Genomic DNA, 12595 nt, shown 5'->3' with positions numbered 1-12595 from the left:
CCAAAATGTTCAAGAATTTATAAATGTTAAACATAGAAAGAGAAAAAGGTTTTGTTGCATAATCACAACTAAAACTTTTCACATCCTCTTTCATCTCAGCACTCTGGTTTTTCTCACTTTTATCAAAATCACTTTAGTCCATTTAACTTGCAAGGTCGTTTCAAGAGGTCCTTGTGACCGTGGGATCTCTTCCAGTATCTCTGTGTTTATGGAGTTGACATCATATCTTTGTGTGTGACAACCACAGCCAACAAATAGCAACCTTCTGTCCGATTGTACAACAATGTGGTTGCAGAAAAGCACAATGACAAGAACAATGTGGGTTGAGACTCTGCCTTTCACTGGCTTGGAAAATAAAATGGAAATCCGAAGAAGAATCATCTGTGGTCAGTGCCTTGATATTAAGGTCTTGCATGAGTTGATAGCTGAGTGTGTTCATTTAGTTTTGTGTGCCTCCTACCTGACCACAGGCTCTGGTATAGCCTCCAGGTTGGCAGGGACCTGTACTCCCTTCTCCCACTCTTGTCTCCAGGGGTCTGAGAGCACGTAGAAGTCATCCAGGCCGAGCTGGGCCGAGTCCGGCAGCTTCATGGCCGTGATGAAGTCTGTGCGAAACACCTGCACAGAGGGGAAGGGAACGAGAGAGATAGAAATGAGTTTGGTTAATTGGTCAAGATACAGTAGAGATGAACTGCAATCTAGCACCAGTTTGTCATCAATGGGGGATTGAGATGAAGAGGAAGGAAGGAAGGAGATAAGGAAGCAATATGTACAACATGTAATTCGCTGCTGGGGTGTGTGTGACCAACATGTGATTTGTAGGGGATGAGGGGTGAACCCATCCACTTTAAACCCAAATGACCAAAAACCTGCATATTCTACAATCCCCTTACCCTGGAGAGTTTGTGTGAGCAGTTTAGTTCCCTTTCATTAATGCTGCTTACTCAATTGTGGGATCTTTATTTGTAGAAGTTGAAACTGAACGGTATAGAAAAGAAAAAGAGGCCAGCGCTCTCTGCCTCGCTCTCCCTCTCTCCCCAACATATCCATAAAGATTTTACTGTCTTTGGCAGGCAGGCAAGATTCAGCATAAACTTGGTAGATGCCGCTTTCACTATGTTCATTCACACACTGCATGTGACACAATAAATCACTCTCTGTGACCGACGTCTTTATGGCATCGTTATGGTCAAGATTAAGATCCTGATTTTCTTCCATCATTCCAGGGAAAGACAAACACAATTAAGTGCAAACCCTTTGGAAGAATTTTCTTTGGAAGACATTTTTCCGTGTGTTTAAAAGAAGATAAAAACTGCAGCCAGATGCTAAAAGAGATCCTGCACATTTAGAAAAGAAAGCCTGGTTTCATAATGATCCATTTCCTGACCTTTTTGTAAATATCATTGTTGGTTTTGGTTGCACAGTAACCAGTGCTTGTATCTGTCATCACTGTGTCTTTAGTGGCACAAATATGCTGCACATATTCCTCACCATTGTTGGGCGTTCTGAAACTCAGACACAATTTGAAATCACAAACAGGTGGAAATCGATATCCTGGCCTTATTTCAATATTCCTAAGTCCTATTAAAGACACACGGTGCAGAGACCAATATTTCATACTGATTTTATACTATTATTTGCATTAAAAGAGCTTGTGCTGACATTACCTGTCCCTCTTTTGTATATTTAATGTACAAATCCAAAATCAAAGGGGACAACACAGAGCAGCTGAAGCAAAGTGTCAGGTGATACACTGTTGTTCCTCTTTTCTTTAGTCCCTCTAATGTAAGACTAAAAGAAGAGATGTGAGGAAGAGATGAGAGCGAGCGAAAAATAAGAATCACCTGCTGACTCATTAAAACGATGTGTACACTACGTAGGTGGATTATATTTTTCATATTCTTTGAAGACCCGAGGGGGTGGGTTTATTCATGCAGACGCAATCTGTGTGAGTATATAATAATATTACAAAACACACACATATGTTCATACACAGTCGTTTGTATTTCTATAGTTATGAGGACTCTTATTTAAACTTTATACTAATCTTAACCCCAACCATGTGTTATCTCTCAAAACATGATTTAAGCTGTGATGACTGGCCAAAATCTCACACACAAACACACTCACACACTATATTTGTTGTATAGTCAAGTGCATCTGAACACACATGTAAACAGAAAAACAAGCAAAACACACACACACACACACAAGCCAAATCAACTGTATGACTTCCCTCTACATTTTATCATTACTTACTAAGCCTCCTTATCCCTGCTTTATTAGCTCTTCTCCTCCATCCCACTCCCTTGCTCCCCCTCCCTTAATCTCTCCATCTTCCCTCTTTCCACCCCCTGCCCCTAATTTGATAGTGACCTAATAGCTTGAAAGCAGAAAAAAAAAAAAAAAAAATACAAAAACCTGGTAATAAAAGAGAAATGTGGGGAAGAGTCGTCCTGAACACCTGCAGAGGTGTGAAGGAGGAAAGGCAAAAAATGCAACCCTATAAAAAAATTCAATTCAAAGTCAAATATAAAGTTAGATTTGACACCTACAATCGTGAAACCAGATGTTGTCGCCAAAATCAAGTGAGCATCTTAAGTCATGAACATAAAACTTTCACTACAAAATCTTCCCACAAAACAAAATAAGATTTTAATGTACAGGATCAAATCAAGGGAATATCTGATCCAACCACTGAGTGAATAAAGAATTTGACTGAGAACTCATTGCTTTTGGTTGGTTTTCAAAACGTTTTGCAGTTTGGTACCCAAAATAAACACAACTCTGTAAAAGAATCATGACGAGAGATGAGGAGGGAGGGTTAATGGAGAGGAAGCAGCAAGACCAGCAGGAATAAGTTGAATGTTTGCCTTGACTCTCAGAGGATCTGATCTTTCTGACCGGACTACTGGAGAGGAGAGGAGAAAAGGGAGCTGATATTAATTTAAGCTGGGAGAGAGGGGGGAGAGAGAGAGAGAGAGAGAGAGAGAGAGAGAGAGAGAGAGAGAGAGAGAGAGAGAGAGAGAGTTTTACAGACAAGTATATGTAAAAGACATGTATAAAAAGCAGGATCCTGGCTTCTGCTACTGGGCTTCCTCCACCGTCTGCCAGTACAAATAATGTAATGGACCTTTGTGGAGAGCTGCATGTGTGTGTGTGTGTGTGTGTGTGTGTGTGTGTGTGTGTGTGTGTGTGTGTGTGTGTGTGTGTGTGTGTGTGTGTGTGTGTGTGTGTGTGTGTGTGTGTGTGTGTGTGTGTGTGTGTGTGTGTGTGTGTGTGTGTGTGTGTGTGTGTGTGTGCATTGCGTGCATTGTGTGAATGATCACGTGTCTTCAAGTTTTGACCAATGCCTTTGTTCCTTTCTCTGTATGTGTGCAACTGCCTGAGTGCATGTTAAAAAAGCTTGTATGTGTAAGTAAGTGTGTATTTGCTTTAGACAGTGAGCCAAGGCCATGGTGAATCTTGCCTTCCCCTTCAGGAAGACAAGAGGAGGACAGACACAGACTGAGGGTGATCCACTCCTCCTTTATCTTGTATTTCTCCTTCTCCACTACAATCTACATTCTCTCACTTCTCACCTTTTCTTCATGCAGAGGAAGACGAGGAGGAGGAGAGGAGGAGAGGAGAGTATATCAGTTTTATTACTGTGTGTTTGTACAGGAACGACTGCGGCTAATTAATGTCTGGGAAACACTATTACAAGCTCCTGCAGTTTTATGTTCTGCCTACTTTCTCTCTCTCCCTCTACCTCATCTCCATCCTGCTCTCACTATCATCCACCGCTCTACCTCTTCTTCTTTTTTCCCCCTGATGGATGGCAGGCAGACAGATGGAAAAGGATCATTATAAAAAAAAGGATGACAGGACCAGGTAGGCAGGCGGAGAGTCGGGACACGTAGAGGGCAGACGACGAGTAGTCACCGTTTCCAAACTGTCGAGCAAATTTGTCACGAAGTATGAATAACACAAATAGGGTGCGTTTGCCTCAGAGTTCAGAGAGTCCGAAAAACACACGCCGAGTCCTTCAAGAGCTGATTAGATTTGAGTAACCTGGTTATCTTCTGCAGAGTCACTAAATGTCGTTTGTATTTCATGCAAAGAGAAAAACAAAGAGAAGCACTTGGCTGCATTTCCAAGGAAAAACCAATGAAGACTTATTTATGGGAGTGTGACAGTACAAATGTCATTTCTGGCTGATTTTGCCTGACAGAGCCTGAAGCAGCCAAGGAAACTCTTTCAGTAATTACTCAAAAGAAAAGCATTTCTCTTTCCATTTATCACAATTCACTTATTGCTGGAAAGATCATCTGCCTCCATCAGCTGTAATAACTTGGTTTCCAGGACATCTGATTGAGTTTTGCCGTTTCCATACAGCTTTCCAAAATTTGATAAATCATAATTTGCAAACGAAATATTGAGTGAATGCCCGACTCCCATAAAAGAGGGAATGACACAGTAAATTTGCAGCAGACAGACAGAAAATCCCCTTCAGCGCGCGATTAATTCAAATGCCACCACCGTCGTCCATTGTGTTCTGCTGCTCTTGGCCATTTCAGTCGGTTGCTCATCGGTTTGTTTATGCATTCCCTTTTATTTTTCTGCTGCAACACCGTGAAAACACCTAATTATTTCCTAAAAACGCCGCAGCGAGGGTAGCTCAAAGGCAATCGCTTAATTTACTCCTTCCACAATTATCCACACACCAGAGACGGCGCCAGCATCTGCCGCTCGCTCCTCTGTAACTTCTGGGAAAAAAAGGCTGGATCATCCGACAACATCGATGAAAACTTTCGCTCCGATTCATGATTCAGCAACAATCAAAGTATTTTTTGTTTCTGTCTGGGGAGATCCTGAGCGGCATTATTTCCCCAAATGCTATAAATGTGGCGCTCATTTGCATTTCAATCGCTCAAGGTTAGTTTTGTGTTCCGTCATCAGTTTGGGTTTCGCTTCACATGCAGTGCGGAGAGTGATCAATGACCTCTCGCTGGAAGTGAGCAGATGAGATTCAGCTGCTCAACCGAGGTTCCATGGAGACTGTAGTTGGACACACCTACAAACACACCCCTACAAACACACACTGTATAGAGACGCACAAGCAGCCAGGGTCAAAATAACACAACCAGGATCTCTTGCAAAATCACACACACACTTAGACATACAAACACTTACACACACTTTCCTCTGGCCAGTCAGGCAGTAGATCAGTATGCTGTGTAGAGTTATGGGCTCTATGCATGCAGAGCTCTCATTAAGTCCAATCTAGATCTGGACTGATGACATGAGCAGGGGCTTTGGAGTCTGCATGTGTGTGTGTGTGTTTGTGTGAGTGTGTGTGTGTGTGTACGTGTGCACTAGCAGGGGGCTGACAGGCGGACAGGCATTAATACTCAAGGCATACATAAGGAGAGCGTTGTGTTTAAGGAGTCCTGTGTGACTAATTTTGACACTGTTAGAAAAACTAGCAGCAGCACTAACACTACCTCAGTGCCACCACCAGAGCTGCTACTACTGCTGTCAGTCCCATGGATACATTCTGAGAGGTTGTTAATGCAGCTTTTTTAATCTGATCTGGCTGAATCATGAGGAATCAAACTGAATGGAAGTGAATCAAATATATTTGTAAGGGGTATTTTCACTCCTGAAAGAGTTTTATTTTATTAGGAGGTAGAAGTTCTTCAACTGGTTCATTTCATAAATTATTTTGCCAATGCAAAATTTGGGTCGATTGGTCTGGACCATGTTCAGAGGAAATTTTCACAGCTTTTATTTTGTGCCAGGCTAAACTAAGGTTCTGGACTAAACAAGGTAGTTGTGAAAGCACCTTTAGTAAATTGAAAATCAAATGCATTTGGGAGACCAACGCTTTGATCCAACCCAACTCCAAACACCACTGGATAAATACAACAAATATGCTTCATAAAAGTTTAATAAGTCTAGTTTAACATTGCTAACTAATACATTTGTTCTGTCTCCACCCAACTACTTATTCTATTTGACCTATAGTGTTTTTGTTGTTTGTTTTGCAACCACTGCTGCTTGAGCCAAGTGCAACACTACTCATCCAGCCACAAATGCTTTGTCTATAATGAGAATACAACTGTAACTACTACTCCTGCGGCTGTATAGATTATAAAAAGGTCAAGAGACATTTCTGAAACATCCACCACTACACCTTGTATAAATTCTACAGTAATTTGCACTTTTACAGCCAAATGAGTCACAAATAAAGCATCGGCGCCTGTGACCATTCAGTAACAACCTTGTTTGTGTAATGTCTGAGACTGTTTTGTGGACTGACGAGTATCTGACCATCCATGGAGCGGTGATATATTATCTACTGTCTGAGCAGAAGAGAACAGAAACCCCTGAGGATTGAAGTGGACATCGCAAACCAGGAACCAACCAACCAACCAACCACACACCCCCACATGCACGTGCACGAAAGCTGCATTTTCACAAGGAATCGGATTTAGAAAACACAGGTTAGAATACAGAAAAAGAGAAATAACACAACTAAATGTACACTCACAGGGGACACAAACACACAAGCATATACTTGCACACACTCACACAGGTGCACGCGCAGCCTCCCGCCCACATAACAGACCTTGTTATTATGATGCTGCTGAGCCCGTTTCCTTGACGCACAGTGACAAAGTGCTTCGCGAGCTTTTTGAAGGCCAGCTGACCTCACACACACACACACACACACACTTTCGTTTGACTTGCTGCTGTTTATCTTAAAAAAACAATCAGCCTTGTTCGTGGACGACTTTGAAAAGGATGAGCGCGCTGATAAATAAAAAAAGAGAGGGAGAGCGAGGAAGCTTCTCTTTCCCTTCTCATGCCGCTGTTATTATTAGACTGTGAAATTCTGGTACGGCCGCCTTCGCTGTGATTACGGATGCGATATTTATCAGCCCCCCCATAAGGTGCAAAAGGCCCCATAAGGGCAGTGTGAGTTCAGCTAGATTTACTGAAGGTACAATGACAAAGTCACATTAGCGCAACATCCAACTAAATCAAGCAGCACAAAGACAAACATTATCATAGTTTTGTGTTGATTGCCAAAAGGTCACTCATGACGACAGTTGCATAATTTGTATCCAATAGGGATTAACTTGTGTAAAGGAAAGGTGAAGATATTCTTATATAGTGGCTGGTGTCTGGTTGTCATGGTGATGCTGCAAGCTTTCCACTGAAAAGACATCAGTCAGAAATAGACGACTGTCAGAGCAGGGATGGAAGGATGAGTCTGTTTTTTCTTTGGATGCTGGTTAATCTCCATCCTCAACCTGGTCTGATAGAACTGGACCTGAGCAAACCAGCTGTCTCACTGCACATCTGTCAAAGATGGACACCAGTGACTCATCTATTGACCTTTTTTCTGAATAGGAAGTTATTTAGATTATGATGTTATTACATTTTTAGTTATCATGTTACAGAGCATAGTCTGATTATGATGTCAAGTGACTGCATGATAATGTTGCAACATTCTGCAGAAATAGGTTATAAAGCAGTATACATGTCTATATAATGCGACTGATGTCAGAGTAACTCCACATGTCTGAATCGAATACTGCTTACTCCAAGAATGACCTTAAAATGCTGTTTACATGTGAGTGTCTTATTCTTAGTATTGTATTAATCTGGTTATTTTATAATATTGGAGTCCGTGTAAACATTGTCATTGACGCCATTCAAAGTCAGTAAACATCTTCCCATGAGCATCTTCTGTAGACAGCAAAGACCCTGAATAATTAAAGCATCTAAGTGATGAAATACAGAACGGAATCCATGCATGCTGTCATGTTGTTTTCTCAGAGAGGACCTAAAACAAATGTTTTAAAAACAAGAACAGAGCAGAAAATGCCTGAAAAGGTGCCAAGTACAACGAAAGCCAGAGTTTGCTTATAGCAAATTTTCATCTTCAGTCCCTGAGCAAGAAAATGTAAAAGACATAACAATATTCAACATATAACAGCAGGAACTGACCAAATATATGAACATTTTATCACATTTAAAATACACAACATAGTCACTTGTCATATAATTGAGTGGGATTATTACATTGAAATACATTTATAGGAAGAGGATGACAACATGTCTCTGCTGTGTGAACTGTTAAGACCTCAGACATCCGCCTCAAATGGATTTAAGAAATAAAGATTTAATATTTTGAAATAACCGACTGAAAAGAATGGTAAAAAAGAGCACATTTTCACAGACATGCATAAGAGATAAGAGGAGAAAAGAAAAATCTGAGTTAAAGAGGAGAGAGGAAGAGAGGAGAGGAGAAAAAGAAAGAAGTGAAAGGAAGAAGAGTTTCATCCCCTCCAGGCATCATGGCTACCTGGCTCTCCACAGTGCGTCATGGCAGATGTCGACTCTCAGAGAGCGGAGGCTAATTTTAGCAGCCACATCAGAGAACAGGGACGGGCTCTAATGATTGGCTGCTTGGAAGGTCCACAGGACTCAGGAAGGAGTGTGTGTGTGTGTGTGTGTGTGTGTGTGTGTGTGTGTGTGTGTGTGTGTGTGTGTGTGTGTGTGTGTGTGATTAAGAGTGAGAGAAAGACGGAGAGGGAAAGGGGTTGATGGGAGAACGACTGAGTGAGAGAGAGAGAGCAAGTGTTTGTGTGTGTGTGTGTGTGTGTGTGTGTGTGTGTGTGTGTGTGTGTGTGTGTGTGAGACAGAGAGCGACGGGAGAGCTCAGTGTTATTACAGTGACTCAGTGATTTCAACAGAAACACACACCAACACACTCCAACACACCTTCTCTAACATGCACAGAGAGTCTAACAGCCTCAAAGCCTTTGTTAAAACCACAAATTTGACCCTACGTCACATGCACACGTAGCCCACCTGGCGTGATACATGACCTTCCTCCAGTATTGTATTCATGGGGGCTCTTTTTCACAAGGATGAACTCAACCAGAAAGATTCTCGGTAGACTGCACACCTCCTCCAAGGCCAAACAATCCTAAATGTCCGTCTGGCTCTTATAGAGAAAAATCTGCACCAACTTGTACAAACTCGTTGATCTCAACAACATAAACTTCTCTGGCTGTTTATGTCAAGATCCACATATTGTTTCCTAAGAACTTTAAGAAGATGAATGAAGATCTCTTAAGTTTTTACCATCCTCTACAGACATCCCTTTGCCGGATGAAGTGATTAATCTGGAGATAGCCACCTTCTATTTTCCTGTTCTTCGATTCCTCCAGCAAAGTACTTTTTTCGTTTCTTTGCCGTCTCTGACATGATGAACAAATGTGAGAATACTGAGCTAGCCTTTTTTTTAAGATAGCTGTTAAATTTAGCAACGCTTGCTATAAAGCATGTCTCCAATATTTCTGCACGACACACCAAAGTTACATCGTGCAATTTCAGGTATTCTCGGTGCGCTGTGGTTATGGCTTTATTCAACCTATTTGTATTCCATCAAAATTATTTTAAAGCCCTTGAAGGCCTGGGAACCCTTTAGGATCCAAAATGAAGAACTTTAAAGTGTGGTTGGTGAGATGGACGTCTGCAGCAATCCTACTTGGCCTCCGGGACCCAAGCCCAGATAATCGAAGGACAATAAATAAATTTATGAAATAATGAGTTGCTGGACAGATGGAAGGAAGAATGGATGACTCTTCCCTGTTCCAACTACTGGCTACTAAAGTATTGATATCATCACGACGGTCTAAGATCACTTTAGGAAAAACATAATATACGCTTTACAAAAATAAGTACAAAGTGTGGAAGTAAAAGAAAGATTATGTGGGAGATATCTATCATTCTGTTACACTCACTTCTGAATCACAACACTGCACTTTATCATCTTCTTCGTGTTTCTTTTCAACAACTGCAGCAGCCATGTTTTTCTTTATCATGACTCAACAGGCGTCTGAAAAATGGCCTCCTCTCTCCCATTTATTTCTCTCCTCAAACAGCTGGACAGAGAGGAGGAGAGAGGGAGGAGTAGTGAGTGCAAGAAATGAGAAAAGACATGCAGCATCTTTAAAGGACAAGCAGCATTGAATAGGAAGAAAGACAACGGGTGGAAGAGAAAACATTTGGCCTGTCTGACACCTCTCAAAATGTACCGTTTGAGAGAAGAGGGGGACAGAGAAGAGATTAAGACAGGATGTGAATGAGAAGAGAGGGCAAGCTCGGAAGCTGAAAGAAGAAGGGATGCTGGATAGAGAAGAAACGCAAGAGCAAATTCAACTGGCTGGCATCTTCTACTGATGTTCTTCCAGGAGAGGCCTTTAAGAGCTCATATTTCTCCTCCATATTGTCTCTCTCAGAAAAAATATGCAAAACAAAAGAAAAGACGAATAAGGAAGAAATGTTTGATTCTAGTTTCTAGCAGAGAAACTGTCCCACGTCTGCCAAGTAACTGCCCAGAGAATATAAACAAGATGGGATTAGCACATACCTGAGGTAGTCTGACAGTAAATATCTATGGCATTTTTAAAACTCGCAAATCTCTACCTGTACTCAAGTTCATTGAAACATCTACTTTTACTGTTCGTTGCCCCGGGACAAAGACTTTGTATTTCAAACAACAGCGACCATCTAATATTCCTAAAAAATTATAAATATAGCTGCCCTAAAAGAAGTATCCATGTATCTTAAATCAAAAAAACAATACTTTAAAAAGTTTAAGTGCAATGAATTAAAAACTATGCTTCTCAAACTTCCTAAAAACAGATATTAACATTAAAAGTCTTGAAAACTATGAAAAATGGAATCAAAAAAATGAAAATCCGTACAAAAATGGTTATAACGATGCAAACTCTTTGTCAACCCACCTGTGATTTTAGCACTGAGCCCTGAAGTGCAATTCAGAATTTTTTTTCTTTTTCACTCCATTCTCCCCATTTATGGCATCAGACATCGTTCTTATGGCAGCTTGTTCCTTGTGTGAGCGCTGCAGAACAGACACCATGCAGGGCAACAAGAGCAGAGGCCTGAAGAAACCTTTCAGTGCGCTCACTTCACCCCGGCTTCAGCTCGGGACGGATGAGAGCGAGAGAGGCATAAAGGCGACAGTGGAGGGAGTCGCCGTTATTATGCGGAAACATTATGTGACGCCAAAGTGAATCACTCGCACTGACAGCCTCTACCGGCTCGCCACTTTTCAAACAACACAAAGGATTTGATAGGAACGTGAAAAGGATTTCCTCTCGCTCTTTCCGACGGTCCCCTCTCCTCGCTTGGAGCTGAAACGTTCACATCCGTCGCTATTAGCTTAGCTTCATACTGCCGCGCTCTGAAAAGCCACTCAGCCTACAATTTATGCCCCTCATTAGCGTGAGACGAGACAGTGAAAAGGTCCTTTTGAGATTTCCCTGAACGCCAGCTTCTCATCACAAGCCCTGGCCTGAATGATGCGTGGAAAGCGGTGGCGCTCCCCTCCACGCCAAGGGCAGGCCGAGTGCCAAGGCTCCACTCAAAGGTCAGGCAATTAAGCTTTGTTCCCGATTCAATAAGGCTTTGACTGACTGACTGTGCTCCTCCGTTTGAGCAGATGTGATTTTTGGACTCTGGCAAGCTCGAACTCGTGCCCTTGGTTCATGTTCACAGTCAAAGAGGTGAGTCAGAGTTAGACAGAAGAATGTCAAAGAAAAAAAATAAAGGCAGATATGATTACCCGTGTAGTTAATCTACAAATTTGATTCACGTATCAATATTCAGGACATAAAGTATCTTAGAGGTTGATAAGGGAGTTGGATTTTGAGCTACAGGCTGTCAGGGAAGAGCACTTCTCCTCAAATGTCCTTGAGCAAGGCATTTAACCTCTAATCTACGTCAGTGAAGCTATTAAATATGTCTAGCATGAAAGATGGCCACCGTACTTGGCAGCTTGCACATGCTCAATCATGTAATAGATGAAGATCACAGCATTTCAGATACTAAAAGGTGTAACGGAGACAAACACCCTCCACCCACATTTCAGTACAAAAACACAGACAACCGGATTGAACATGAGGCATGTAGCCCCCAGACTGCTCCAGCAGACCTGCTCAATAGATGCTGGGCTTCGACTCGGCAATTCCCAGGTGTGAGTGTGTGTAAAACCGTGAATTTGAGCTGAGATGTTTCTGAGAGAGGGCAAACATGCTCAGAAAACCCCCCATCAATAAATGACTGTTAAAAAACTGGGTCACTGACAAGAAAGAGTGAAGGAGACTTAAGACGCAGGAGGGATAAGCCAATTCCCCCCCCCCCCACAGAGGCTGATGCAAATATCATTCTTGCGTGTGGCAGGCTCCTGCGCACGATCTGGTAAAATGGCAAGCAGGGGCTGTGGAGAGATTTGACCCAGTTTTTGAGATGCGTGGCTGAAGGAAAAAAAAACACAAACAACCCAAACAACTACATGATTAATGCCACTTCGCTCCGCCCCGTCTGGGTCTGCTGCTACTTGAGTCGGTTGTCGTGCTTTTCATCTGCAGGATCGACTAGTAGGGAGCACTAAAGTTGACTAAATGGAAGCCTGTCTGTCGCTGCAGGTTCAGAAGCTCAGCAGCTTTACATCAAGAAGACATTTCAAGAGGAAAACATAAAAAAAAGAGGGAATACAGCGGATCAA

At 42.1% G+C, this 12595-nt stretch overlaps 1 protein-coding gene across 2 annotated transcripts in view; it reads right to left on the bottom strand.

Moving 5' to 3' along the window:
* Positions 1-12595, bottom strand: part of jade2 (jade family PHD finger 2) — a 161006-nt gene that overhangs the window by 111942 nt on the left and 36469 nt on the right. For both annotated transcript variants that reach the window (XM_053440787.1, XM_053440786.1), the window contains exon 4: positions 461-618. In XM_053440787.1, the coding sequence (XP_053296762.1) occupies positions 461-618 (158 nt within the window). The remainder of the gene's footprint in view (positions 1-460; positions 619-12595) is intronic.

This window comes from Pleuronectes platessa, chromosome 15, assembly GCF_947347685.1.
Source record: "Pleuronectes platessa chromosome 15, fPlePla1.1, whole genome shotgun sequence".
Taxonomy (NCBI): Eukaryota; Metazoa; Chordata; class Actinopteri; order Pleuronectiformes; family Pleuronectidae; genus Pleuronectes; species Pleuronectes platessa.
This window is presented reverse-complemented; position numbering and strand designations above follow the sequence as displayed.